The 25,993-nt window shown below is 52.9% G+C and overlaps 14 protein-coding genes and 2 non-coding genes across 16 annotated transcripts; 8 read left to right on the top strand and 8 right to left on the bottom strand.

Annotated features, from left to right (window-relative positions):
• Positions 1-40: 40 nt before the first annotated feature.
• On the top strand, positions 41-1,279 carry ASPSYDRAFT_60509 (MBL fold metallo-hydrolase; the record flags this gene model as incomplete). The annotated part of the gene is made up of 3 exons (XM_040849864.1): positions 41-387; positions 448-588; positions 664-1,279. The coding sequence occupies 3 exons, from the start codon at positions 41-43 to the stop codon at positions 1,277-1,279; spliced, it is 1,104 nt and encodes a 367-aa protein (XP_040699384.1).
• A 349-nt stretch (positions 1,280-1,628) lies between these two features.
• Positions 1,629-3,328, top strand: ASPSYDRAFT_158146 (flavin-containing monooxygenase; the record flags this gene model as incomplete). Its single annotated transcript, XM_040842708.1, has 2 exons — positions 1,629-1,825; positions 1,888-3,328. 2 exons carry the CDS (start codon positions 1,629-1,631, stop codon positions 3,326-3,328), a joined length of 1,638 nt encoding a protein of 545 aa, XP_040699383.1.
• Positions 3,329-3,389: 61 nt separating this feature from the next.
• Positions 3,390-5,526, bottom strand: ASPSYDRAFT_60507 (uncharacterized protein; the record flags this gene model as incomplete). Its single annotated transcript, XM_040849863.1, has 2 exons — positions 3,390-5,378; positions 5,434-5,526. 2 exons carry the CDS (start codon positions 5,524-5,526, stop codon positions 3,390-3,392), a joined length of 2,082 nt encoding a protein of 693 aa, XP_040699382.1.
• Positions 5,527-5,966: 440 nt separating this feature from the next.
• On the top strand, positions 5,967-7,958 carry ASPSYDRAFT_183761 (flavin-containing monooxygenase). Its single transcript, XM_040843540.1, has 3 exons — positions 5,967-6,312; positions 6,383-6,999; positions 7,057-7,958. The coding sequence occupies exons 1-3, from the start codon at positions 5,982-5,984 to the stop codon at positions 7,897-7,899; spliced, it is 1,791 nt and encodes a 596-aa protein (XP_040699381.1). The 5' UTR covers positions 5,967-5,981; the 3' UTR covers positions 7,900-7,958.
• A 96-nt stretch (positions 7,959-8,054) lies between these two features.
• Positions 8,055-9,380, top strand: ASPSYDRAFT_60505 (zinc-binding dehydrogenase; the record flags this gene model as incomplete). The annotated part of the gene is made up of 6 exons (XM_040849862.1): positions 8,055-8,111; positions 8,157-8,226; positions 8,274-8,341; positions 8,397-8,462; positions 8,524-8,698; positions 8,758-9,380. The coding sequence occupies 6 exons, from the start codon at positions 8,055-8,057 to the stop codon at positions 9,378-9,380; spliced, it is 1,059 nt and encodes a 352-aa protein (XP_040699380.1).
• Positions 9,381-9,420: 40 nt separating this feature from the next.
• Positions 9,421-10,333, bottom strand: ASPSYDRAFT_34494 (SDR family NAD(P)-dependent oxidoreductase; the record flags this gene model as incomplete). Its single annotated transcript, XM_040845246.1, has 2 exons — positions 9,421-9,654; positions 9,704-10,333. The coding sequence occupies 2 exons, from the start codon at positions 10,331-10,333 to the stop codon at positions 9,421-9,423; spliced, it is 864 nt and encodes a 287-aa protein (XP_040699379.1).
• A 254-nt stretch (positions 10,334-10,587) lies between these two features.
• On the top strand, positions 10,588-11,766 carry ASPSYDRAFT_92702 (alpha/beta hydrolase; the record flags this gene model as incomplete). The annotated part of the gene is made up of 3 exons (XM_040852721.1): positions 10,588-10,738; positions 10,786-11,554; positions 11,604-11,766. The coding sequence occupies 3 exons, from the start codon at positions 10,588-10,590 to the stop codon at positions 11,764-11,766; spliced, it is 1,083 nt and encodes a 360-aa protein (XP_040699378.1).
• A 490-nt stretch (positions 11,767-12,256) lies between these two features.
• On the top strand, positions 12,257-13,273 carry ASPSYDRAFT_92701 (uncharacterized protein; the record flags this gene model as incomplete). The annotated part of the gene is made up of 1 exon (XM_040852720.1): positions 12,257-13,273. The coding sequence occupies one exon, from the start codon at positions 12,257-12,259 to the stop codon at positions 13,271-13,273; it is 1,017 nt and encodes a 338-aa protein (XP_040699377.1).
• A 279-nt stretch (positions 13,274-13,552) lies between these two features.
• On the bottom strand, positions 13,553-14,983 carry ASPSYDRAFT_158185 (uncharacterized protein; the record flags this gene model as incomplete). Its single annotated transcript, XM_040842711.1, has 8 exons — positions 13,553-13,734; positions 13,792-13,919; positions 14,008-14,114; positions 14,189-14,361; positions 14,431-14,588; positions 14,654-14,719; positions 14,783-14,831; positions 14,884-14,983. The coding sequence occupies 8 exons, from the start codon at positions 14,981-14,983 to the stop codon at positions 13,553-13,555; spliced, it is 963 nt and encodes a 320-aa protein (XP_040699376.1).
• A 745-nt stretch (positions 14,984-15,728) lies between these two features.
• On the top strand, positions 15,729-17,258 carry ASPSYDRAFT_158161 (uncharacterized protein; the record flags this gene model as incomplete). Its single annotated transcript, XM_040842710.1, has 2 exons — positions 15,729-16,299; positions 16,354-17,258. 2 exons carry the CDS (start codon positions 15,729-15,731, stop codon positions 17,256-17,258), a joined length of 1,476 nt encoding a protein of 491 aa, XP_040699375.1.
• Positions 17,259-17,440: 182 nt separating this feature from the next.
• Positions 17,441-18,854, bottom strand: ASPSYDRAFT_414254 (uncharacterized protein). The gene has a single exon (XM_040846279.1). It carries the CDS (start codon positions 18,758-18,760, stop codon positions 17,771-17,773), a length of 990 nt encoding a protein of 329 aa, XP_040699374.1. The 5' UTR covers positions 18,761-18,854; the 3' UTR covers positions 17,441-17,770.
• Positions 18,855-19,548, top strand: ASPSYDRAFT_414255 (uncharacterized protein). Its single transcript, XM_040846280.1, has one exon. The coding sequence runs from the start codon at positions 18,949-18,951 to the stop codon at positions 19,408-19,410; it is 462 nt and encodes a 153-aa protein (XP_040699373.1). The 5' UTR covers positions 18,855-18,948; the 3' UTR covers positions 19,411-19,548.
• A 234-nt stretch (positions 19,549-19,782) lies between these two features.
• On the bottom strand, positions 19,783-19,909 carry ASPSYDRAFT_t116. Its single transcript has one exon. It is a non-coding gene; the product is annotated as a tRNA-Tyr (tRNA).
• Positions 19,910-20,015: 106 nt separating this feature from the next.
• On the bottom strand, positions 20,016-20,143 carry ASPSYDRAFT_t115. Its single transcript has one exon. It is a non-coding gene; the product is annotated as a tRNA-Tyr (tRNA).
• Positions 20,144-20,350: 207 nt separating this feature from the next.
• On the bottom strand, positions 20,351-23,171 carry ASPSYDRAFT_1159393 (uncharacterized protein; the record flags this gene model as incomplete). Its single annotated transcript, XM_040840067.1, has 2 exons — positions 21,029-23,171; positions 20,351-20,995 (listed from the first exon to the last, which is right to left on the bottom strand). The coding sequence occupies exons 1-2, from the start codon at positions 22,973-22,975 to the stop codon at positions 20,351-20,353; spliced, it is 2,592 nt and encodes an 863-aa protein (XP_040699372.1). The 5' UTR covers positions 22,976-23,171.
• A 1,059-nt stretch (positions 23,172-24,230) lies between these two features.
• ASPSYDRAFT_48777 (glycoside hydrolase family 88/105 protein) lies at positions 24,231-25,880 on the bottom strand. The gene has a single exon (XM_040847704.1). It carries the CDS (start codon positions 25,634-25,636, stop codon positions 24,524-24,526), a length of 1,113 nt encoding a protein of 370 aa, XP_040699371.1. The 5' UTR covers positions 25,637-25,880; the 3' UTR covers positions 24,231-24,523.
• Positions 25,881-25,993: the final 113 nt, after the last annotated feature.

Raw genomic sequence — 25,993 nt, 5'->3', positions numbered from 1 at the left:
ATGCTGCAGGTTAATCTGTAAAGTGCGTAGAATCATTGCAATGCCTCAAGACCGACTCTTTGAAATCCCCGCTGGGGAGACCATCACCGTCAAGTTAATCAATCCGGTCAACTTCGGCCCTTCGCATCTCAAACGCTTCATGGCCCCCCAAGTCCCAGGCCTCGATACTTTCGCCAGAAACCCAGCATTCTCATTTCTGCTTGAGCACAGCTCCGGTCGCAAGCTGCTTTTCGACCTCGGAATCCGCAAGGACTACCAGAACTACGCGCCAAAGATTGCAAACTATATCCCGACAACGGGGTACAACATCGAAGTCACCCATAATGTCGCCGATATCCTGCAAGAGCACGGCATTGCACTGACGGAAATTGAGGCTGTGATATGGAGGTGTGTATCCCATATGTACCTGCAAGATACTGTCCGATATAGCAATACTAACCGCCGCAGCCACTGGCACTGGGACCACATCGGCGACCCATCCACCTTCCCCCCAACAACAGACCTCATCGTCGGCCCTGGATTCAAAGAAGCCCTACTCCCAGGCGCCCCTACAAACCCGGACTCGCCCATCCTCGAGAGCGACTACACGTGAGCCCTTCTTACCTTACCTCACCTTATCTTACCACTCTACTCTACCGCAGTACAATCTAACCAGGAACAAAGTGGACGCACCCTCCGCGAAATCACCTTCGACCCGGATACCCCCCAAACCCTGCAAATCGGCCAATTCCCAGCCTTGGACTACTTTGGCGACGGCTCATTCTACCTCCTCGACAGCCCGGGCCACGCAATCGGACACCTATGCGGGCTCGCACGCACCACAAGGAACCCCGATACATTCGTGCTTTTGGGCGGGGACATCGCGCACTATACGGGGATATTCCGGCCGTCGAAACACCGTCCCATTCCGGACTCTATCACTGCAGATAATGATGATAATAATAATAATCCATGGGCGGCTTTAAACCTGGAGGCGGGGTTCTGCCCCGGCAGTGCGTGGGAGGAACTGCAGGCTAGTCGGGGACGTGCAAAGGAGGATACTCTGTTTGATCCGACGTTTGGGCATGATGTGCCGCTGGCGATTGAGACGGTGAGGAAGTTGCAGGAGATTGATTGTGACGAGGACGTGTTTGTGGTTATTGCGCATGACTTTGCGGTGCGCGATGGGGTGGCGCATTTCCCCGAGGCGCTGAATGAGTGGAAGGCGAGGGGGTGGGGGAGGGAGCTCAGGTGGGCGTTTTTGAGGCAGTTGGAGGGGTATTGGAGGGAGAGGGGTTGAATAGGACTTACTGAGTATCTACTCCGTAGGTTACAGAATTCATATTGCTTGGCTGGGTCGGGTTTCCTCCGTAGTTTGGTTCGAGCTTTGTTCCGCTCTTCGCTGCCGAGACGGCTGTGATATTGAAGCCGGCAGTCTGGATTAGGGTAACCGACGGCTCGGACCTGCAGTGTGGAGGAGGTGGAGTGCGTCTGGGGATACGGACAGATTAACTGACTGTCAACCTCGGTGGGATCTATTCTCTGCTATTTATTAATGTTCATCTTGATCTGCGATATTCCCATCCAGCTCCTTATTCCTATCTAACCCTACCTAACCTACCTACACACAATAAGCTAGTTACAGCGACATGGGCAGCATCGAGACCCCGCCGCACCTCCACCAAAACGCCAACCTGGATTATGACGTCCTGATCATCGGCGCCGGCCTGAGCGGCATCTACTCGCTGCACCAAATGCACACTCTGGGACTGCGCGCCAAAGTCCTCGAAGCAGGCGGCGGGCCAGGAGGGACCTGGTACTGGAACCGGTATCCCGGTGCACGATTGTACGTCTCTAAACGCAATAAGGATCCCCAGGTAGATAGAGAAAATGCTAATGACAGTCCAGTGACTCAGAATCCTACTCCTACGGCTTCTCGTGGTCGCAGGAAGTCCTCGACGAATGGTCCTGGTCGGAGCATTTCTCCGGCCAAGCAGAGACACTACGATACTGCGAGTTTCTCGTTAAGAAATTCGACCTGGAGCGCGATATGCAATTCAACACGCGGGTGACGAAGGCGCATTATCAGGAGGATTCAAAGAGCTGGCTCCTCGCCGACGAAGCCGGGAATACTTATACATCGCGGTGGCTGGTGACGTGCATGGGGATCCTGAACCAGTTCACCCTGCCGAATATTCCGGGTGTACATGACTTCAAGGGCCAGGCGATTCATACGGCGCGGTGGCCGCATGAACCTGTGAACTTTGAAGGGAAGAGGGTTGGGATTATCGGTACCGGTGCGACGGGGATTCAGGCGATTCAGGAGATTGTCAAGACGGCGGGCCATTTGACTGTGTTCCAGCGGACGCCGAATTGGAGTGCGCCGCTGAATAACTCGAAGATCACACCGGAGGAGATGGAGGAGATCCGGAGGCAGTACCCCGAGATATTCAAGAAATGCAGAGAGTCGTACTCGTGTTTCATCCACAAGGGCAACCCGGCGTCTGTGTTCAGTGTGAGTGCCGAGGAGAGGGAGAAGATGTGGAACGACCTGTATGAGACGCGGGGGTTCGAGAAGTGGCTGTCGAATTTCCATGATATCTTCACGAATAAGGAGGCGAATGACCTTTATTCGATGTTTATTGCGAACAAGATTCGCCAGCGTGTCAAGGATCCGGAGACGGCTGAGAAACTTATCCCCAAGTGCCATGGGTTCGGCACGAAGCGGGTACCCCTGGAGTCGGGCTACTTTGAGGCGTTCAACAGGGAGAACGTGAGGCTTGTTGATGTGAAGGCGGACCCGATTGAGAGGGTCATGGAGACGGGGGTCAAGACGCGCGATGCACAGTATGACGTTGATATCCTGATCTACGCCACAGGGTTTGACGCAGTCACGGGTGCCTTTACGGCCGTCGACTTTCAGGGTGTTGGTGGCGTGAAACTCAGTGAAAGGTGGAAAGAAGGCCCCAGGACGTTCCTGGGACTCTGGGTTGAGGGATTCCCAAATATGATGATGGTGATGGGCCCGCATCAGATGTTTGGGAACTTTCCACGGTCGATTGAGTACGCAGTGGGCTGGGTGAGTCGGTTTATTGGGCATGCGTCTGACAGGGGCCTCACGTATGCAGAGTGCACGGGGAAGAAGGTCGAGGAGTGGACAGAGCATGTGCATACCTGCGCTGAAGGCCTGTTGGCGAACGAGGTCGACTCTTGGATGACGGGGGTGAATAAGAATCTGGCGCACAAGCAGAAGAGGATTATCGCGAGGTATAATGGACCGGCGCCGGGGTATAGGGCTAGGACAGAAGATGTTGCGAATAGGGGGTATGAGGACCTGCGGTTGGCATAGATAGTATCTACTCTACGTTATGGCGCTATGTATGTATGGTATTGGGTATATCATGAATTGACTACATGAACAAGTTCATCTCGGAGAAATTGTAGTCGCCAAACAGATCCTGGAACTGCACCATTGTATCAGGGAAGACATCGTCAAAGAACATCTCGTCTGTATGCGGGACGAGCAACTTCTCTGCGACGCCACTGGTTTGCGCCGTTGCAAAAGGAAAGTACTCTATCCAGTTAATCCCATCCATTGGGTTCGCTCGCACAGCTTCAGCTCCATTTTCGGACGCACACCCTGCTGCTGGCCCAGACGCAGAAGAAGAAACAGGAGCTGCAGCTGGACCTGGAGCCGGGGCCTGCTCACTATTCGACAACGAAAGCAGCGCTTCTGCTCCAGCCGCACTGGGTCGTAGCCGCTGAAAGCCATGGTGGAAGATATTCGCCGTCGGCCACATGGTACGGAGCTGATCAACAGCCAAAGTTAAAATATCCAGGTCGTCGTTTGCAGGGGCCGCGAGACCGTCAACGCGGGTGGCTTGCAGGAGGGCAATGAATGCCATGCTGGTGTACCAGCCCGTGATGGCCATCAGCCAGTGCGTTCCGCCTCGGGCGAGAGTGTCTCGGAATATACGGGCAACGCAGGTTGCGGCGAGGATGGCAGGCGGGTATGCCTCTGGGTGGTGTGGTTGGTATGGCTGCTTGAGATGTAGGATGATGATGACGGCTAGGTAGGGGAGGTGCAGTTGGTGGACATCACGGTTGAAGGACGTCGTTCTGTCGCCGTGGATAGGCAGTTGGAGGTGTGGAGGGAGGGAATGGACCCAGGCTATGAGCTCCCTGGCGAGATCTGTAGGAAAAGGCGTATTCGTGTCGGTGTTTGGCCGGGAGAGATACTTTGCTATCCGGCCGATTATTGCACACAGGCGCACCCAGTAGATGAAGACTTCAGCCCGCATGCGCGCTGTGCCGTCGTGGATAGCATCAGGGAAGTCGTCTAGGGTTGGCTCGGCAATATCGCAGTCTGCTGGGTCGATGGTGCACGGTTTACCCTGGCAGATAGCTGTAAGTCTTTCCCGCGCAAAGGAAGTCCACCAGATGCGGCGGCGGATGAGATGTGAGCGGTGGTTTGCAGGGTGATTATGCTGTGAGGAGGCCGGTCCTGGCCCAAACGATGGCTGTTGATGCACGCCTAGTTGCTGGCAGTGGCGGATGACAACCGACGTCCACCACCAGGAGGAATGGCGATGCAGGATAGACGGTGGACGTGGACTCCACCAGTAGAAGAGAGACACGGCCTGGAGAGAGCGCACGACATCGGGCTCCGCGTCGTTGTAGAACAGATTCCGCGCGCGCTCGTAGTACGCTGCTGGACCGTCGTGTGGCATCACAGGAGGCCGAACATGGCTTCCCACCACAGCGAGGGCGTTGACGAGCAGCGGCGACTGCGATAGTTCGTCGATATTGAGGTGGTCGCGGTCGAGGACGGGACACCAGGGCAAGCAGTATTCCAGATATGTCTCGACAAAGCTCTGCTGCAGGTCTGGACTGGGGAGCAGACGCACTTCGGGCGGCCGTTGAGCCAGCAGCCGCTGCTCCTGGTTGCGCGCATCCGCCTGGATCTCGAGCTCGTAGTATCGCGACGAGAGGCCCCGGGTTTCGGTGTCATCGGTGCGACAGGTCGCGGGCGAGCAGCTCGGGTGGTCTTGGTCGGCATTGATGTTGAGCGACGAATGTGTAGGATGGTTGACAGCAGGAGGGTTTGGATTCTCCGGCAGAGTAGAGTTGTCGAAGTTCCAGATCCATTCTGGCTCGCGCAGTGCGATGCTCTCTTCAGTACCGGCAGTGCTCTCGTTCTGCTCCGGCGCGACCGGTTGCGAACGCTGCGAGCGCTGCGACTTCCTGGTCCCGCTGCTGCTACTGGGGGGCGTCAGGGGGCTGCGCGCTCGCCGGGGGATGCGCTTCGACGGCCTCATGCGACATTCCTTACCGGCCGAGTCGCAGTTGGTGCAGTTGCTGAGGCCCTGGCCGGTGCGGACTTGGAGGTCGCAGCGGATCTACCTGATTTCTCAGTCCACGTTCTTCCCAGGCAGACACGGATTGGTATGGTACCTTTTTGCCGTGGCAGATGGTGCATGCCAGCTCGGCACGCTTGCGCTTTGGCTGGTGGCCGGTGAATTGCAGCCAGGGGGTTGTGATAACCATGATGGCGTGATGGGAGTTGTAGAGACAGAAACAACGAGAGCCGGCGCACAGTTCGGCATCTCCAGGTTTCTGGCATCTGGCAGTCTGGGGAGCGCCGAGCGGGGGCTGTGGAGAAGACACGATGGAGAGACTGAGACTGACTCGTTCCAACAGTGGCGACTCCATTCCTGAACCGCCGCGACGACCCGCTGCATCCTGTAAGCCGCTGTATTGCGCCGAAAAATACAGTAAACAGCCGGTATATACGGCCCAAGGCTGTTCCTCTGCTGCCCCCTCGGTTGTCCCAAAACGGCAACCCTAACTCTGCTCTGCTCTGATCTGCTCTGCGTCTGCACGGCATTTATGCGTTGGCACTGCGATGCGCCCACGGAATGACCGTATGATCCTCGTCCCTCTTTATAAAGCCCGCACCGTAAATCGTCTCAAAGTCATAGACCACCCAAATCCACAGCAAGATGGCCATCCCTACAGAACAACCGCCGACCAACGGCCACACCAATGGCCATATAAACGGCCATACAAACGGTGCCAGCAACGGCGTCAATTCCAACCCAACACCTCACCCGCGAACTGTCCCGCTAAATCCGCAGTATGGCTACACGCCTCGCAAACTGCGCGTCATCACCATCGGCGCTGGCTTCTCGGGTCTCCTGATGGCGCACAAGATCCAACACCGCTTCCCAGAGCTGGAGGAGTTTGTCACGCACAAGATCTTTGAAATGCGCAGCGACATCGGCGGGACTTGGCTGGTGAATACCTATCCAGGGGTGCAATGTGATGTTCCTGGTTCGTGACCACACCACCGTTCCTCATATCTTGGAGAATAAATACTAATACTAGTGATTAAAATGAACAGCGCACATCTATGCCTTCCCCTTCAACCCAAACCCCAACTGGACAAAATTCTACTCCAGCGGCCCCGAAATCCAGGAATACATCAAGGCCACAGCCGAGAAATGGAATCTCACCAGGGACGTGCACCTAAACACACGCGTCGTGGGCGCGCGCTGGCTCGAGAACGACGGAGTCTGGAAAGTCACCGTCGAGCACGGCGGCGTGCAGCGAGTCGAGTACGCTGAGATCGTCATCTCAGGGCAAGGCGTGCTCTGCCACCCGTCGTGGCCGTCTATCCCGGGGCTGCGGGAGGATTTCAAGGGCAAGATTGTGCACTCGGCGCAGTGGGACCATGAGTTTGATTACTCGCATAAGCGCATTGCGGTGATTGGGAACGGGTCCTCGGGAATCCAGATTACGCCGCAGATGGCCAAGTTGCCTGGTACGGAGGTGGTGAATTATATGCGCTCTGCTGCGTGGATCTATTACCGGGTGCCGCCGTCGAAGCATCTGGGGAGAGACACGGACGAGGTGAATCCGGTTTATGCGGAGGAGGATAAGAAGCGCTTTCAGGATCCGGAAGTTCATCGGCAGTATAGAAAGGGGATTATCAACCGGACGAATAAGGCGTTTAAGCTGGTACACTCTCTTCTCTTTACATGCTTTAGAAGAAAACTAACAGTTTTTACTTTGTAGTTCCTGAAAGGAGAGAACAACGAAGAAGCAGTCCGTTTCGGCACGGAGCAAATGGCATCGAAGCTCAACTACGACCCTGAACTCTGCCGCAAGCTCATCCCCAAGTGGGAGGTCGGATGTCGACGTGTAACCCCCGGCCCTGGGTACCTGGAGTCCTTCTCGCGCCCTAACTGTAGCCTGAGCGACAGCCCAATTGCCAAGATCAGCGAGAACGCAGTACACACAGCCGACGGGCAAGTCTTTGAATGCGACGTCGTGATCTGTGCCACGGGGTTTGACGTCTCGCACCGGCCCAAGTTCCCCCTGATCGGGCTGAACGGGGCGAGTCTCGCTGAGAAGTGGGCGGATGAGCCGGAGAGCTATCTCTCTGTTGCGACGGCGGGATTCCCCAACTACTTTATCTTCACAGGGCCTAATTCGCTAGGTGGGCATGGGAGTCTGGTTGAGGCGCTGAATTGGACGGGGGATTACTTTGTCAAGTGGATCAAGAAGATTGCCAGCGAGGATATCAAGTCCGTTGTACCCAAGAAGAGCGCCGAGGAGGCGTCTGTGCGGTATGGCGATGAGGTACACAAGACGATCGTGTGGACTGGGGGGTGTAAGAGCTGGTATAAGCGGAATAAGGCGAATGGGAGGGTGACGGCGCTGTTTGGGGGGTCGGCGCTGCTCTTTAATCGGCTGATCAGTGAGCTCAGGCCGGAGGACTTTGAGATTGAGTACCGCAGTGCGAATGCGTTTAGGTTTCTGGGGAATGGGTTCTTGGAGTACGAGATGGACCCAGAGGAGGACCTGTCATGGTATGTTGAGCTGCCGGTGCCGATGAAGCAGGGGGGCCTAGAATAGACAGCCTGGTAGTAGACTTGTATACTCGCGCGTTATATCCATACCGTTTCATGTTCGGCTATCCATTTTGGGCTCCGATGCGGGGTTGTCCTATATAACACCCTAGACCTTCGCATAAGTCTTGATACTTGGTAACTGTATACTCGGACTACAGAATGGCCATCCCAACCACCATGCACGCCTGGAGAAAGCACAAGGGGAATCCTGTCCCGGTATGCCAATTCGCCAAGCCAAGACTGCAATAACTGAGTGTTCAGGTTTGGGAAGAAATCCCCATTCCATCCGCGCCCCCCAAGGGATTTCTCGTAAAGCTGCTCGCATCCGGAGGCACGTCCAGCCCTAATACTGCCCGAAGCACTGACTAACAAAAGCAGTCTGCCACAGCGATCAAGCCCTCCTCGACGTCGAAGACCGTCCCCAGTTTAACAATGTCTACACTCTTGTTCGCACCCTCCATCAACATATCAAATATACTTGAGTCTCTAACAAACCCAAAGGGCCACGAAGGCTGCGGCGAAATCGTCCAGATCGGGACAGACGTGACAGACAGCCGATTTAAGATTGTACCTCTCTCCCTCGCAATCTTGCACGTCATATTGAGGATCTAAACTAAGAAACGAGTAGGGCACCCGCATCGCCCTCCTCGCCGTCCCAGGCTGCGGCCTGCAATCTTGCTCCGAATGCTCGCGCGATCTCGCCCAGCTATGCCCCAGCGGCCAACACCACGGAATCGGCCAGGACGGATTCTACGCTGAATACGTCGCCATTGACGCGCGGGGTGCTGTTCTTTTACCTGATGGTACTACTATCGCATCCTTTCTCTAGGTACTCGCTTGATGTACTTACTAACAAGTTCAGGCGTCGCCCCCGAAGTCGGCGCAATCGCCACCGACGCCGTGATGACCGCGTACCACGGGATCGTGCGCCGTGCAGAGGTACAACCAAATGAGACGGTTTTCCTATTCGGTCTTGGTGGGCTGGGTTTCAATGCGCTGCAGATTGTGCTTAAGCATATACGGGCACGAGTTCTTGTTTCTGATGTTCGAGGCGAGAAACTCGATGCCGCGAGGGAGCTGGGTGTTCCTGAGGAGGATATCGTGCCGGTGAATGTCCAACAAGAGGGGAGGATTGCAGAATGGGTGGCTGAGCGTGGAGTGCGCGTTGATACGGTGTTGGAGTTTGTGGGTCATAAGCAGACATTTGAGGATGCGCAGCGGATTGTCAGGGCTGGTGGGAAGGTGCTGTGTATTGGGACGGGGGAGAGGGTGAATGCGCTGGATATGAAAAATGGGATTCGGAAGAGGTTGAGTTTCATCTTTAGTTATGGCGGGCAATACAGGGATCTTGAGGAGGTTTTGGCGTTGATTAAGGAAGGGATATTGAAGCCTAGGGTTCGACGGGGGGTTCTTAGGGACTTTCCGCGCCATTTGAAGGAATTAGGAGAAGGTGGAATCGAGGATAGGATTGCCCTATCTTCATAGTTTTATCAGTGCAGACAGGTATGAATATAATATTCCAAGTCTATGCGTTTACACTTGCGCTCTTGGGCATCCCAATTCCCACTGCCGCTGTTGCCCCTGCGTCGACAGGGAGTATGACGCCCGTCATCCATCGCGCATGAGGGCCAGCCAGGAACACCGCTGCTGTTGCGCAGTCCCAGCCATTGCCTTCTGTACCGAGTAGACTGCGTTTCCGACGGGCCTCGCGGGCCTCTGCACTCATTCCGTTGCCGTACATCATGGGCGTGTAGAGCATCTATACGAGTTAGAAATCCGGTTATTGAAGTATCAAACAGACAACATACCCCTGGACAAACGCAATTAACCCGGATCCCATCCTCAGCATGGTGCGCCGCCATTGCTCTTGTCATATTAACAATGGCCCCCTTACTCGTCGGATACAGCAGATGCGGCGTGCCCCCTTTCAGTCCTGCAACACTGCCCATATTCACGATACTCCCTCGCACCTCACCGTCGTTCTTCTTCATAGCAGGAATGGCGTACTTGGCCATCAGTACCATGGAGTTCACATTAACCTCCAGACTCTTCGACCATGCCTCCATGTCCACATCCACCGCTGTTCCTGCCGCACCGCCAATTCCGACATTGTTGACCAGTATATCTACCCGACCGTACTTGGATATGGCATAGTCCACCACAGCCGAGCAGTCTGTTGCGCTGGTGACGTCTGCTGTTATGGCGGCTGCAGAGCCATAATTCGGATTTGACTGCGCCTGTGCCTGGATCATGGACACCGTGGTCTCAACCCACTCGCGATTCAAATCCACACAGAGGACATTGCATCCGTCGCTGGCGAGGAGTATGGAGATTGCACGGCCGTTGCCGATTCCATCGCCCTGGCAGCCAGCACCAGTGACGATGGCCGTTTTGCCCGCGAGCGAGCGCGACGGCGGCGTTGTTGGGATTTCGCTCATTATTTGGGATTTCGCCAGGAAAATGCCCCGAGGAAGACTGGATTGGATCAACAGTGGGACAGACGACGTGCTGGGCTGCGCTGCTGCGGGGTATATTCCATTATGGGCCGAGGATGTCTGTCTCTATAAAAAGAGCTGCCGGCCTTCGGTTATCCATTTCCTCTCTCCCGCTGAGCTGTCCGGGTCATATACTGCGCTCATCTCGGCATACATCTTTTTTTTTCCATAGCCAATAGTCTAGACATCTCTCTACCATGGACTTCTCCGAGTACACCGGCCCCAGCGAGGAGTGGATCGCCCTGGCGCGAGAGCTGCCCCCCGCGCCCGCGCTCTCTACCGAAGACCTCAGAGCCGTCACCAACAAGGGCCGGGAGGATGTCTCGGCCAGGGAGATGGTCGAGCAGGGTATTATCTTCTTTCTGTAGCAAGTCGACGCGAATTAACATCTCCAGGCCTCCAATCCAAGGTCTCCCTGCGCGACCACTCCATCCCCACCCGCGACGGCGCCACCATCCAAGGACGCAGCTATCGTCCTGCAGGGGTAGACACATCTCAGCCTCTGCCCATCTACATCCACCTTCACGGCGGCGGGTTCCTATTCGGCACTCTCGACTCCGAAGACGCAGCGTGCGCGCGTCTCGTCGCGACCTTAGCAGAACAGGGCGTCCCCATCGTCGTAGTCAATGTAAACTACCGACATGCACCGGAACACAAATACCCCGTAGCCTGGAACGACACCGAAGATGCCTTCCACTGGGTGCATGACCACCTGTCCGACATTGGCGGCGACGGTGAGAATCTCGTCATGGGAGGCGTATCCGCCGGTGGGTGGTTAACGGCTTCGACGGCCATCGCGCAAGCAACCGGGAACGATGCGAGCCTTGCCGCGAGGCCCAAGATCAAGGGTCAGGTTCTTATCATCCCGGGCCTGGTGCATTATGATTGCTATAAGTCGCAGGTGAAGAGGTTGCGGGATCCGAGTGTGTCCAGCTGGGTGCAGAATCGCGATGCGCCGGTTATTCCGTTTGAGCGGGTGCAGCTGTTCTTTGATGCCCTTGGGCTGAAGGATGCGAAGGGCCTTGATGCGGATTTGAGGTTGAATCCGGGCAATGTCAGTGCTGAGCAGGTCAAGGGGTTGCCGCCGGCGACGTTTGGGGTTGCGGGTATGGATCCGCTCAGGGATGAGGGTTTGTTGTTTGCGCAGCTGCTTGCTGAGAATGGGTACGTTTTGCTTCATATTTTACAGGGCTATTGGGTGCTAATGGTGTAGGGTCCCAACCAAGACGAACGTCTTCAAGGGCGTGCCGCATGGCTTCCGGAGATTCGGGGATCGGTTGTCGGCGTCGAAGAAGTGGGATGAGACTATCGTTGAGGGCATTAAGTGGGCATTGAGTAGCCCTGCTGCTGGTCCTTTTGAAATTCATGCATATTAAGCAGAAATAGTAGCTGAGAATTAAGAGATAACTTCCGACCTGCCATACATGTTTTATAATGCCATGTGAAGTTAGCCTGCTCGAAGACGGTTTCTTCACATCCGATGTCTGTCATTTCAGTCATATCGGTAGCTACATAAGATGCTATAGAGTTTTAATCCGGAATTATGCTACGTGGTCATTCTTGTGGTTACTATAATGAAGCATGGGTCTAGCAGCACGGAACCCTAAAGATACCAGGAAGATAGACCAGATAACGGGAGACATGCAAGTCATTTACACCAAACATGTTCGAAGACAAGTCTATGTAAGCCTTTTGGCCCTGGTCTCTCCTTTCTTCTACGCTGCCTCGTTCCTTCCTTCGAAGAGTTGGTTGCCTTTTGTTCACCCCATTGCAACCGACATGGAACCAACTCAACCATTACAACGAACCACGACAACGAACTATTACCCAATCGCTTTCGTTTATTCCCATATAACTACTACCGAAATGTCGTTCCCACCCATCAAGATACACCCTATCCTTATGCATCCATCCATTTACCAGTTAACCCTCACCAAACCCGAGCAGACCAGTTATGCCTCACTCAAGCTATCTCCGCGTCCCCCCCAGATGCCGCTCTATCGAGGACGGTCCCCTGACCCGATCAGAGAGGAGTATCTTCGCAACCTCGTCAAGTGGCGTGAGAAGCGGTATTTCGAAGAGATCGACTACATTCTTCACTGTTGGAATGACCCCGCATACGGCACATTCGCCAATGCTGGTATTGCCGATGACGATATTACCCGTCTAAGGGGAAGACAGAGGTTGCGCTACAGAGATGGCGATCAGATACGGGTCCTTGGTGGGCACTGGAAAGATATGATGTTTGAAGGATTGCATTATGAAAGTGATGAGGAACAACAGGGCCAAAGCCAGACAGCGAGAGAAGAAGACAAAAAAACAAAAAGCTACGAAGAGCGTCATCGGGAAGCCGTCGAGGCCAGAAGCAAACTCAGTGCTGAGTCGAATAACCCAGGCAAATCATCGGTTCTTCCAAGTGCAGGACTACCACCCGGTGTCGCCAGTATCGAAGTAAGAATATTTGCGCGAGACCGGTATAGCATGTGGGCACGCCCTGTGCCCCGGAACATACGCTGGGGACACCCACAAACTCTCAAATACATGTACGACGAGAAGGAAATCGACTGGAAGAAACCTGAGTTCAGCGGCCTTCTTCTGCCTGAGTATATCATCGAGCGTGGCCAACGCGAGGTTGAACGTGGCTACATATGGGGCATTCCCTACCACGCGTACGAGACTACCAGAAGAAGACTAGACAGGTATCCTGAAAGCGAAATCTACTCGTATAGGGGCCTAGAGTGGCTCCTCCGGATCGAGCACTGGTATCTATCAAAATCGGACGAGGAAGCCCAACAGCTTGACCCCAACGACCTTCTGACGTGGGACATACCGGAGAGGGATCAGAAACTATTGAAGTGCTTTATTGATGATAGGATAGTTTAGTATAACAGGCCATGCACTACGGCTAGTGAATAGCCGCTGCGATTCTAGTATAGGGTGAATGTATCAATATGTTACTTGGGCAATGCCCATATCAAGGACTCATACCCTCCCACCTCTACTACTCTCAGACTCGTCTACAACAGGGCTAGCTACAATTGTTCGAAGTGTCGCCATTCTGGAACAGTACAAGATATTTCCTGGTCTGGAAGTATACTGATGATAGAATAGTGACGGATAGATAGATTTGTATATATACAATCCCAACTCTGTAGCTGGCCATCAAGTCTTCAGCCCTCCCTCCGCTGTCCTCCCCTTACTCCAGCCCTCCACCCACTGATCCTCAATAATCCTCAGCTGCAACTCCTGCGTATCCTTAAAGTACCCTTCAGTGTGGTCGTCCATATCTATATCCTTGAATCCCTCCTTCGCAACGGAAGCCGGCGTAATCATCAGCGAGTGACCTGCCATTGTTAGCATGCACCGCTTATAATACAGGGGAGGGGGATAGAAAGAATAACCATTCATAGTCCGGTCCGTCGCAATCCGCATAAAACACTTCGCAACGTCCTCTTGAGGAGCGAACTCGACGCCTTTGCTGATAAGCTCGGCTTCGTATGCTGGGCTGCGGATGGCGCTTTTGATGTAGCTGCTCCAGTTAATAACCATTCAACCATTCATCTCCTGGAAGGATATTCAAGGTAGTATAGAGGGAATAGAGGAAATAGAGGGAGTACCAAGGCGCCACATAATTAATCCTGATTCCCTGCTCCCACGAGTTCCGCCTCGCGACCCTCATCAGCCCCCGGAGTGCGTATTTCGTGCAGGTGTACTGCCAGTTTGCCTGGTGAATCACATATAACTGTCAGCCTAGTTTGGGTAGGTATGTATACTTAAGTATCAATGGACCCGACGTACCGGCGAGTCTATCCACGCAACCAGACTCCCCGTAATGATAAAGCACCTATCCCGGTCCTCGGTATCAGGCTGCTTGCGGAAGTAATGCACCGCTAGTTTCCATGTATACAGTGTCCCTGTGAGGTTCACGTCGACGATGCTCAGGGTTGGTTTTACCGGTGGTGCATTTACATCTGTTGTACATGTCAGTCAACGCCTAAAATTCCTCATATAACAAATTAACAAATTGTTTGGGATAATACCGTCGAGCGGCCATAGCGAATCCCCGTTGGCACGACTAATGCCCGCGTTTGCAATGACAATGTCACAGCTTTTGCTTGGTGAGTTGGCGATAGCTGCTTCGAAGACTTGGACTTGTTCGTCCCAGTTGACGATGTTGCATTTGACGAATTGGGCGTTTCTATTCGTATCTTGGTCAGAGATGTGCTACCAGGGACGGGGAGTATTGCGTGGGGTATTGCGTACGGTGCGAGTTCCCTCGCGACTTGCTCGCCGCGCTCGACATTTAGATCTGCGATTGTTACAAAGGCGCTGTCTCCGGCTTTGTTAGTGTTTGCTTGGCTTGGGGGGGTATGGTTGAAGGAGTGGATGTACCCGGCTGCTGCGAACTCGCGGACGGTTGTCTCGCCCATGCCATTGGCGCCTATAGACTGGTCAGAAATATCCTTGATCATGTTTGAGGACAATGTCCATACCCCCGGTTACGATGACGCTCTTCCCCTTGAGCTTGCTAGGGTCCGGTGGGATCGTGCAGTCCACCGGGCCGGTATATTGGTACGGAGGGAGGTTGGGCATATTGTTAATTGATATCGCGGTGGTCAGCGAGCAGTGCAATTCAGGTGAAGAAGTTGTTTCTTGTGATTTGTGAGGTCCCCGGCCTGGAATCGATAAATATGTCCAGCTACCCCAAGAATTGATTGCGGGGAATCCCCGGCCAGACTGCGAAGGATGGACGCCATCGGCTATCCAGATCGGGATAGCCGTCGCTTTATCTCCGGCCGTCAGGGTTGAGCTTTGAACTTGAACCTTCTACCCCAATTAGTCTTTTTGTTTTTGTTGGTTGCAGCTAATAGAGCTGGGAGTGGCTGCGAGTTGGTGGTGGAAAAGTGCATACTGTCATTATAGCACAGGGCAAAGGCTGCGGTGAGCCATCTTGCGTTTTCTTTCCATCATTTGCTAAATAATATTCTATTGCCTTTGTTAATTGCTCTCTGTAGGCTTGTGAATATATTTTGATTTTCCCAATCCTTCGATGATTCTGAGTAATATATATATCTGACCCAGGGCTAGTGGCATCGCGAAAGCAATAGAGCCAACAAATAGCCCAGGTAGCTAGAATATTTTGATATTTATTACAGCAATCGCTTTCCATAGAAAATAACGCAGATAGATACAAATCGACGCACCACTGAGACCTCCTAACACCTTGCAGATGAACTTCTGCCTAAAGGCCCAGGCAGCAATCGACGCGTGCAAAACAACCACCACCACAGCCTCAAGATCGCATCAACAACCACAACCCTGTACACGCCCTTCCAAAATGCCCCCAAAACAACAGCCACCATGCCCTCATGACAGAATATTATACACACCCTCTCCACACGCTGCCCAAGTAAACTACAACCAACCATCAAAACAAGAACGGCAAGATGCCACAAAACCAGCACCATCCTCGTCGTCATCAAAGCGCAAGCCTTTGGTGGCAACACCGCCAACACGAACCGACATCCAGAATTTTCCTGCCCCGCTAGTCCTCCCAGGAGACGATCTGGCTCTGGACCCTGAGTACCCCGCGCAATCATTCCAGGAATGGCTCGATGAGGAGGAGCGTAACCCTGTCACCCCGAGGAGGAAAACAATCTACTTCATTGATGCTCCTGGTGTGGATAGCCGGATTAGCGAGGTAGAGTCCTGGACGAGCCCGAATGTACATGACCTGGATTCGGATTCGGATTCGGATCCGCATTCGCATTCTGCAAGCGATGCGGCGGTGGCGGTAGAACCACCAGCAACAAAGGATGTAACTGACTATCTGGCGGCCTTTTTCAACGGTCTACCAGTGAAACATCTCAATATGCCAAAGGGACGATGGATATTCACCCCGTGGGTAGGTGATGATGATGATGAGGACGACGACGACGACGACACCCCTCCAACCAAGAAAGCAAAACCCGTAAAACAAACATCCACGCTTACACTTAAACACATCGCCCTCGCAACACCCAAAGAACAAATCCGCATCCGCACGCGCACTGGCCCAGACGGATTGTACAGCAGACAGCTTAACCTGGACGACCTCCTAGACGTGGCCATTGCAATTCTGCCCAAGGATGCATACGCGCTGTGCATGCTTGTGAACCATGATCTGTACGAAGACGACGAGGATAGTTTCGTCTGCGGGCGGGCGTACGGCGGCAGCCGGGTTGCTGTTGTTTCGGCGGCGAGGTATAACCCTGCGCTTGATACGGTGCAGGGGGTTGAGAGGGGCCATGCGTGGCCTGGGGCGCATTGTGGGGGATTTGTAGATGGAATCTGTAGTAACAGAAGGAAGCAAACGGGGAAGAAGATGGGGAAAGGGAAGGGCTCCAAAGGTGGAAATGAATCTACAGCTCCAACTGCCACTGCGTCAGCGAACCGAGAGGGACCACTTGAAGACGCAATGGATGTGCTCCGGCAATCGCAATCACATTCTCTGCGTCTAGCTGGTGATGGCGAGGCGCAGTGGCAGTCGGCCCTCTGGCTCTGGCGAGTAATCCGCACGACGAGCCACGAGCTCTGCCACTGTCTCGGTCTCGACCACTGTGTGTACTACGCCTGTATAATGCAGGGCAGTGCCTCGCTGTCCGAGGACACGCGGCAGCCGCCGTATCTGTGTCCGGTGGATTTGGCGAAGGTGCTGTGTGCGACGGGCTCTGGGGTTAAGGAGAGAGATAGGGCGTTGTTGGCGTATTGTGAGTGCCAGGAGAGGCGAGGGTTTGTGTATCTAAGGGCGTTTGCGGCGTGGCTGAGGGCGTCTTTGGGGAGAGGGAACGGGGTGGAGAGCAACCAGATTGTTGTTATTGATGATTGATGCTGATATTATAGACGATACTCGACGAAGTAGTGAAGCAGTGAAGCACTGTGGATTTGTGATACAATGAAACAGTATTCTGATTCATTCATAAAGAGCTAAACAGTATTGCAGATCAACCCAGAAATCATGGCCAATAGCAGAAAGATAAATACTCTAAGGGTATACGCGTTTTATGTACCTGGATTAACCAGGAGACTAAATACATTAGGACACCAGGCAGTGCCGTGATAGTAGATCATGCGCTCGTAGATACATAGCGTAAGCGTTGATATGGAGGCGTGCGTACTGGATACGCGGAGATGAGCCCCATGAACGGACTTGAAGGACGCGGTTGCGCCTGAGTTTCGACCGATCGGTTTCTGTAGCTGGCGTTGGGTGTAAAAGCCCACGCCAACTGACCTTAGGTTGGTCTGCTCTTGAGATGACATAGCGCCTTGTTATAGCTCGCTTGTAAGCGTAGACGCCTCGCTGCGTGAATTGATGATTGTTCGAGAGGTCGCAGACGGAAGTCAAGGAGGTGGGTTAGTAGGCTGAGAGAACGTAGATGCAACCGAGGCCGGCCGCCTGCGATCCGAGAGGCCGAGGCTCTCGACGGAGTGGGCCCACGGGTATTGTTGGAGCCGTTGTGCAGGCGCAGCGTGCGTGACATCGCCGACGATGTTATCTGGGTTGACAAATGCCGGGAACTGATCCTGCTCCGTGGAACTCGTATCTTGTCGGTGTGACTGGACGATCTCGACGAGTTTGCGCAGCACCCCACATTCGAGTTTGAGCTTGATACTGTACACGGCGGCCTTGAGCGTCGTCTGGAGGTACCACAGCCCGATGTATTCAAGCACGAGAAGAGCGACGTCCATGGCAATGATGATCAAGTTGATCGCGAGGAGCTCGTAGAGAACGCGGGTGCGGCGGGTGTTCTTTTCCGGCCGGAGGTGTAAGAGTCTGGAGGTTTCCCAGATGTAAATCGACGAGATGAGGATTTCCTGCGCGCAGAACCAGGCGACCTGCATTCGCTCCACGACATTGTAGCCCATGACTATCGGAGTCGAGCGGACGTAGACGGTGGAGTAGGTAAGGACCGTGGTCGGGATTATGAGGATTATGGTGTCGATAATGATGAGCCAGAGAACGAAGCGGAGGAGCTTGCGATTCTGGTTGACCAGATGGAGTCGCGAGTAGAGTATAATAGATTGGAGAGGGACCATGAAGTAGAAACCAATTGTCGATATCGTCACGCCCAGCCATCGAGGACCGAGACCGAAGAATTCCAGCAGGTATCCGACGGCGTGCGGGATGACACCAAAGATGCCGGATAGCAGCATTGTCCAGAAGTACAGTCCATTGTAGCGCTGGAAGGTGAAGAAGATGAGAATGACGAGTTCCAACGCGTTGTACAGAGCGAGCGAGGAGAAGGTAACGACGACAATCTTGACGTTTGTGTTGTCGCCCTTGTAGCCTCCAATGAGTCCATCTGGGGGTTGTGTGAGGTCGACCGTCATGGCAAGACCGGCTCGTGGCGCTCGTCACGGCGTCGCGGTCGATCGGAGGGAGGAACAGAAGCAATTGAAGAAATTGAGGGAGGCGAACTGCTTCTCGGGCATCATGAATCACGCGCGAGGAGACATGCGCGTGGATTGCAGCATGGTTGAGTGTCGAGGGGCTGGCGGAGGACAGGGAGAGAAATTCGATGGCAGAAGAAGGCCAGCGGTCTCCCCAGAAAGGCACGCCAAGCAGAACAAGAACCAGAACCACAGCGGCGGGGTGGCGACTAGCAAGCCTGGAGCGAGGAGGCCGTTGTGAGGTTTTTCAGTGGCGAGGGCTGGGCTGTGGAGTTCTTAACACTGTCCCTTTCCCCGGCTGTGGAGTTCTTAACACTGTCCCTTTCCCCGGCTGTGGCAGGACCGCAATGCCCAGACAGGGGCACTGGGAAATTGGTGGCGCAAGGATCTCGCGGCAACTGGCCGTCAAGAGCGAGAAATCCGCGTCTCGGACCTCGACTGCCTCAGCAGGCAAAACCCCTGCAGAATGTCGCTTCGTTTCGAGTCCGAGTGTGTTCGACAGTGGTGCGCACAGACGGCCTGCTTATGTAACCACCGGGGGAACGGATATTAAAGTTTGGGGAAGCCGCGCTACGGCCCGATCGGGCTAGACTGTACCGCACTTGGGAATGTCTCACGTGTCAGCGGAGAATTGTCGGATGGCGATGTTCGACTGTCCAGCAGACAATGGATCAATGACGGATCAATGATGGATCAATGATTGGAGGTAATCCCTGCGGTACTACTACCCGATTCATCTGACAACTGCATTCGCTTCTCGTACGACAGTCTCCTGGACAAAAGTTTGCCAATGTCAGAAGACCAGTCTCGGGAAAAAAAGCCAATGAGATGTGGGCAACAACAGTCATCCCCCTAACGGTTCGGTTCTATTCTCGGCAAAGCGAAGGACTCTGAAAGTTCTCAATATATTCGAGCGAGGGGGAAATGCTAAAAGGGAAAAGACGGGGAAAAAAAAAAAAGAGAACCCACGGCGGGGGTCGAACCCGCAATCTTTCGATTAGACTGAGGTATTGAGTTAGTGATGTTGTTTTCGACTTTGTGAATAAGAACAACTTACAGTCGAACGCGTTACCATTACGCCACGCGGGCATCACTGAGCCTCTAATTTCGACTTTTCGCCTAATAAGCCAGTGTCCGACCGGAACGCAAAACCAAAGGATGAACAGCGGGAAGTAAAAACCAACAAAAAAATGTGAACCCACGGCGGGGGTCGAACCCGCAATCTTTCGATTAGACTATGGGGATTTTATTAGCAATGTGCTATTTCGGCAGTTAAGGTATTGAGACATACAGTCGAACGCGTTTCCATTACGCCACGCGGGCATCGCTGGGCGGTTCGATCGGATTTTGACACCATTAGCGGGCGGCAATTTTCGCCCACTTTGTATACATTCTGCCTGACTTGGTTGGTTGCAGGGTAGGCACCATAGTTGCTATTAGAGTGCTATCTGGTAGCTTATTAGCTGGACACAACAAGGATTAACCGAACTGTATAGTCAACGCCTTGTACATTTCAATTGTCAATCCTGTCTAGTTCCCAGTCTCAGGTTTTTTGGATTTGGTGTAGCCACCGCCTTCAAACACCTCTAGGCCTCGAGGAGCACGACCAGGTCCGTAAAACAAGTATCGCCTTTCCGTGCTAGCTATGTCAAATGGAGATCTCCTGTTAAGAATATCGACAAATGAATTTGCCCGGTACAGCGGTCTCTCGTTGGAGTTCTGTTCATAGTAGACTGTCTCTATACCTGCCGTATCTTTGATTCGAACGCGCAAGGCCAAACGACACGCCGGGTCATCATGCGTAGCTGAAAGAGCATATTGGTGGGGATGCTGTTGACCAAGAGGGCTGAGCTCAACTTTCACAAAAATTGTACCATCTCCGACATCCACTTCGGCGGGAAACTTGATAGGGCACATACATACTCGAACCAGCCTCTCATAAGGCACTCCAAGTGGGACTGTGTAGTTGTACTCTTTGTTTGGAAGGTTCTCAAGCTCATTGCCCCAATCCCTACAGCCATAATCTCCCCGGTGCTTCCCAGTGACCTGCCCTTTTCGTAGGATTCCGCGGCGTGCGGATCTCTCAGCAACGAAAATACCACGGCGGACGGCACTGTTAATGATGTTTGCTAAGTCCTCTACTGTAGACTCCAAATTAGCTTCAGTTAATTCGACCTTGTCAGCACCTTCAGAACCAAAAGCCCTGACTTGTCGGCTGGCCAGGAGAGACCGCATTTTAGCTACTGTCTCTGGGCTATCATCCTCGATTCGGGAGAATTCCAGAAGAGAAGCCGAGGGTCCCATTTGTACCGGTGATGAACCGTCAGAGGACTGCAGACTTTCCGACGACCCGAGTGGCTGCTCTGGTGAAAGGCCTACAAACCTAAGAGCGTACTTACTCTCGCGCTCTTTAATACGGTCACCAACCAGATTTTTGACCTTTCCAAATCTTTCTGGATCGAATGGCTCGGGCACACGCGCCTTCTTAGGCTTCGTGATATCTGCACCCCGAAGTGACGGAGGCATTTTTTGGTATTCTCTGTTGTTCTTTCTTGGAAGGGCGTGTAGGACCATTAGAAGACCTCTTACAAATGTCTCTCCCAACTTCTCTATCTCACGGAGGTCATCCAGCTCAGTAAATCCCTTACGACAAAGCCACAACTTAGCGCCGGCGTCAATGTTTTCTGGTGTCAGTACCTCGCCTCCCTGGCTTTCCACTTTCGCGCATTTCAGAATATATCCAACGACACTGCTCGCCTCAGCAAAGTATGGTCTGATACCCGTTAATCCAATCATATTGACAGAAAATCGGATGGCTTCACTGAGTCTCGCTGAGTGTCCCACGCTCGTGGACCAAGACTCAGAAGGCAATGTTGGGGTTCGAATATATATTCGATGGCGTGTGGCTTTTGTAGCACGCTGAAAATACATCGTGTACTCGAACCCGCGGAGTTCCAACGTGTGTTTTGATACATTTTTACCTAGAAGGGACTTGATAATCCTCTCTGCCCGGGGGCCGCAAAGGAGTATAACATGCGCCTGAGTTTCCTCCAGTAATGACCTATGCCAGTCGAGTACGTTCTGATTTGGAAGGGTTTCGGAAAAGCTTTCAAATTCTAGTTCAGAGAATGAACCGAAATCGTGGGTCCAGATAAGGGAATTTTTGTCATTAAAATGACAACCCCGAAGCGACCACGGAATCACGTCCGCCAACTCTTCACAACCTAATGGAAGGAGCAATTCGTCGTTTGCGGGTGATGTGGCTGCGAAGTCCAGGACGAAGGCTATGCGGGCGTTAATGTGTCCGATAAATGGTATCGTTGTCGTTTTGGCCGAAGCCGCTTTGGTTCCGTTTACGTGTAGGAGAGACATGCGAACACTCGCGTAGAGGTCCTCATTGACCCCCAATGCCATTCTCAGGGTCTCATCGAAGTCCCTTTTTAAATGGGGTCTTGCTGACACAGCGTGGACCTGCTTCTTTTGGCCGTGCCGAAAAACAGGCCAATAACGGATTTGACGATCGGGGGAACGTGTTGGTCCAGAATTTGCCCGGATTCTTGTTAATGCTGACAATACACCACCCTGCACCAGCGGTGACATGATATTGAGACCAAAGCTTCTCATATCCCTACTGGAGGGCGCGTCTATGGGCTCAAGGATGCCATGGTGCGTTCTGAAAGCCTTACAGAATACTGTCTCTAAGATATTAGAGCGAGTACTGTACCATGCATCCTCGACTGTCCCCTCGGGGAATGCCCATAGCAAAACAAAGTTCGTTGACCTGTTGCCATTTCCAATCCATAGCATGAAGTGATGTAGGTTTCTCTTTGAGTTTTGTAGGATATCCTGCGCATGCTGGCGGACAATCCGTCTGCTTGCGTTCCTGCACTGACCGACATAGGCCCTCCACCATCTTTCGTTCCTGCTATCTTTCAAGATACTGATATAACCCATTGGATTTTTCCAAGTATCTCTATTTCTTCCGGCCGTTATGAGGGCTTGAAAGGTTGCAGCCGAGACCACCCTTTTTTCAAGCTCTCTGATTTCCTCGGGGATCAAATTCAGCAGACATTCTGCAACTTCTTCCTGCCCGCCATGCTTCATTATTTCTTCCCGATACGGTTTTGTCTGCGAGCCAGGCAGAGTGTTTCGCATTATTGCGTCGATTGTGTCGAGGAGAAGGACACGGAGATCGGGAAACTCAAAGTCATCTTGTATGGTTAAATCCTGGACAGCATAAGGGTATTAGCATCAGTAAAGACACCAAGAAGCTGGAGAGTACGCCACCTCTCGTATGTCAACTGGAATGGATTTCCAGCATAGATCATCATGTTGGGGCGATAACACAAAGGCCGCCGCATGTTTTACTTCGTCATTTTCATCTTCAAGATGCTTTCGTTTCTTCCCTCGTGAAATTGTACCGGGTCCATGATTAACCTCTGGGCAATCACGCTCACGATGGCCCTTTTTCTGGCATCTCGGACATGGCTGTGCTTTGGGGCATTCGGCTACCATATGACCATCTTTCTTGCAGAACACACAGAAATTGCATTGAGGGCAGTTCCGGAGCGTAACGCCGCATGTGCCGCAGTTCTTGCAATGGATACGCTCCTGGTCAGGGATAAATGACATTCCTATGATAGCTATGTGGGCGAAGTGCTGGTTGATCGGAAAAGGCTTCGGGATGGGAGGTAGAAAAGAAAGTGACAGAAGGATTGAAAAGCGAAAGGAGAGAGTGTTGCAGCTTGAAGAAAATTTCTCAGAGGCAAAGCTACATTTTTTAATATCGGGTTTATAGCTCCAGGGTATACTTTTCTTATATATAATTACAAATACCTAACTATACCCATATCAGTTTATTCCCAGGGGTGTTGTATACATTAAGTTAACAGCATGTTGATTATTAGGCTACATGAGTGTTCTTGAAGATATGAAGATGCATGATTTCTGGATTAATACCACTACTGGGAGCTTTATATATGACATAGTAATACTGATAATTAATAAGGAGTACTGTATCGCCTTATATTCATAGCGTTGTTATCAGTGTAAATAGTGAATCTGCTGCCTTGCCACTTTACAAGTGAATAATAAAGGTGAATATAATATATTCACTACTCCAGCAATTATTGGCATGAGTCAGGTACGTGAATGGGTACGCTCACTACTCAAAATATGTGTGGTACATGCTTTCTTCTGATCAGTCTATCGACCCTGCTTGCCGAATGCGTACGAGCATGGTCCTCGCCGAAGTTGGGAATAAACAGTCCTGCCGGTATGTACCCATGCGGTAGGCTCGGTTTATTGATCCAGTTATAAGGTTCGCTCCGTGTCAGGTAATGCTGATGCTCGGACCTCGTCATAGTCTCGATGGTGTTTTGTATCATGTCATTGGTATTCCAAACAATCATCCATGATATGTCCTGGGGACCGAAAGGACAATATGGATTGATCAATCCTGTTGGTCTAAACCTGCTGGAATTCTCACCAGGAATCTGAGTCTATCTTGCTTGCTATATACCACCCGGCGAAAATTGGTTCTGGGTAGACCTACACTCAATCCTTCCGGTTGATTTGAGGCCGTTGCCAGCTGATACGTAGCACACTCTTTGATCAGAGGTAAGAGCACAACTACTGCAAATCATTCTCAAGTGTTCTATAGAAGGTATAGCAGTCTATATACGTAAATCATAACCATACCAATCAAAACGTCCCCCGTAACCACTCGACAAGCGCCCCCTGTGCCATGGCCTGCCCGTACGGCATACTCGTCAACGGAATCTGCTTATAAAAGTCCAGGTTGTCACCCATGCCCGTCCCAAAGCTCGTATTCTGCAACTCGCCATCCTGGTCAATCTTGCCCAGAACCGCTTGAATCGCCTTCTCAGCAACGGCCCGGTACTCCCCACTGATATAACGCTTCCGCACAGCCTTCAGGATCCCCCACGCGAACCCGGCCGTCGCAGAGGACTCAACATACGAGTCCTCATGGTCAAGCAGCGTGCGCCAGTACCCATCCTCTGTCTGAAGCCGCTTCAGCGCCTCCACCTGCGCAACAAGCGTATCAACCAGATGGACCCGGATCGGATCCTCCGGCTGTAAGTCCAGCAGCTCAATAAACTCCGGAATCACAATTGTGACCCAACTATTCCCGCGCGCCCACCGCGCATCAGCAAAGTTATGCCCAGCCCCCGTTGACTGGTCCGCATTGAACTCCCACCCGTGGAAGAACAGCCCCGTCTTCGCGTCGAATAGGTACTTGATGTGGATGAGGAACTGCCGCTTGGCTTCGGCGATGTATGCGGGCCGGTTCAGCAGCTTCCCGATCTTGGCTAGCGGCATCACCGTCATCATCAGCGTATCGTCCCATAGCTGCTGGTGGTGGTGGTTCTCAGAGAGATAGGTGATGTGTGCCATTCCGCCGTAGGGCGTGCGCGGCAGGTCATGCATGGCCCATTCTGCCCATGCATCCAACCAGGGCAGATACGTCTGATTTCCCGTCTTCTCATAGACGTAGGCGAGGGTCAGGAAGACGGCCATGGTGTTGATGTTCTTTGTTGTGCCCTCGGCGAGGCGCGCGGAGAACCAGTCTTCGATTATCTTGAGGAGGGCCTCGTCGCCAGTGATTTCGTAGTATTTCCATATTCCGTACAGGCCGATGCCGTGCGTCCATTCCCAGCCGGCCCAGGATTTTGTGTCGATTATGCGCCCGTCTTCCAGGTGCAGGAGGAATTTTCCGGTGGTGTCTTTTATATTTATTAGGTTGGTGATGAGACGGTCGATTGTGGCGCGCGCTTGGGGGGGAGTGAGCGACATGGTGGTGAATTCTACTGGTACGGGCACTGGTACGGCACTGGCACTGAGAACTAAGCAGTGAATATTGCGCGGAGTTGAACGATCAACTTTTATTAAATGCAGCGAAAGGTCGGTGTTCGATGTCCCGCAGACACACAGGGGATCCCCCCATTTAAGGGCTGCTCTCGCTGCGATACGTGGAGAAACCCCAGCGATTTCTCCGGACAACCCAGACTCACCTTCGGGCCAGCTGCCACCGAAGTATCCGCTAACGCCTGGCCAAGAAAGCCTCCTGCCGCCTGATTGGCATGGTAATATGGCCTGCCACGCTCGACAAGAGTGCTTGACTGCTTTCGACATCGATACTCGGCGTTTTCG

Source organism: Aspergillus sydowii (genome assembly GCF_001890705.1).
Source record: "Aspergillus sydowii CBS 593.65 unplaced genomic scaffold ASPSYscaffold_11, whole genome shotgun sequence".
NCBI classification, from domain to species: domain Eukaryota; kingdom Fungi; phylum Ascomycota; class Eurotiomycetes; order Eurotiales; family Aspergillaceae; genus Aspergillus; species Aspergillus sydowii.
This window is presented reverse-complemented; position numbering and strand designations above follow the sequence as displayed.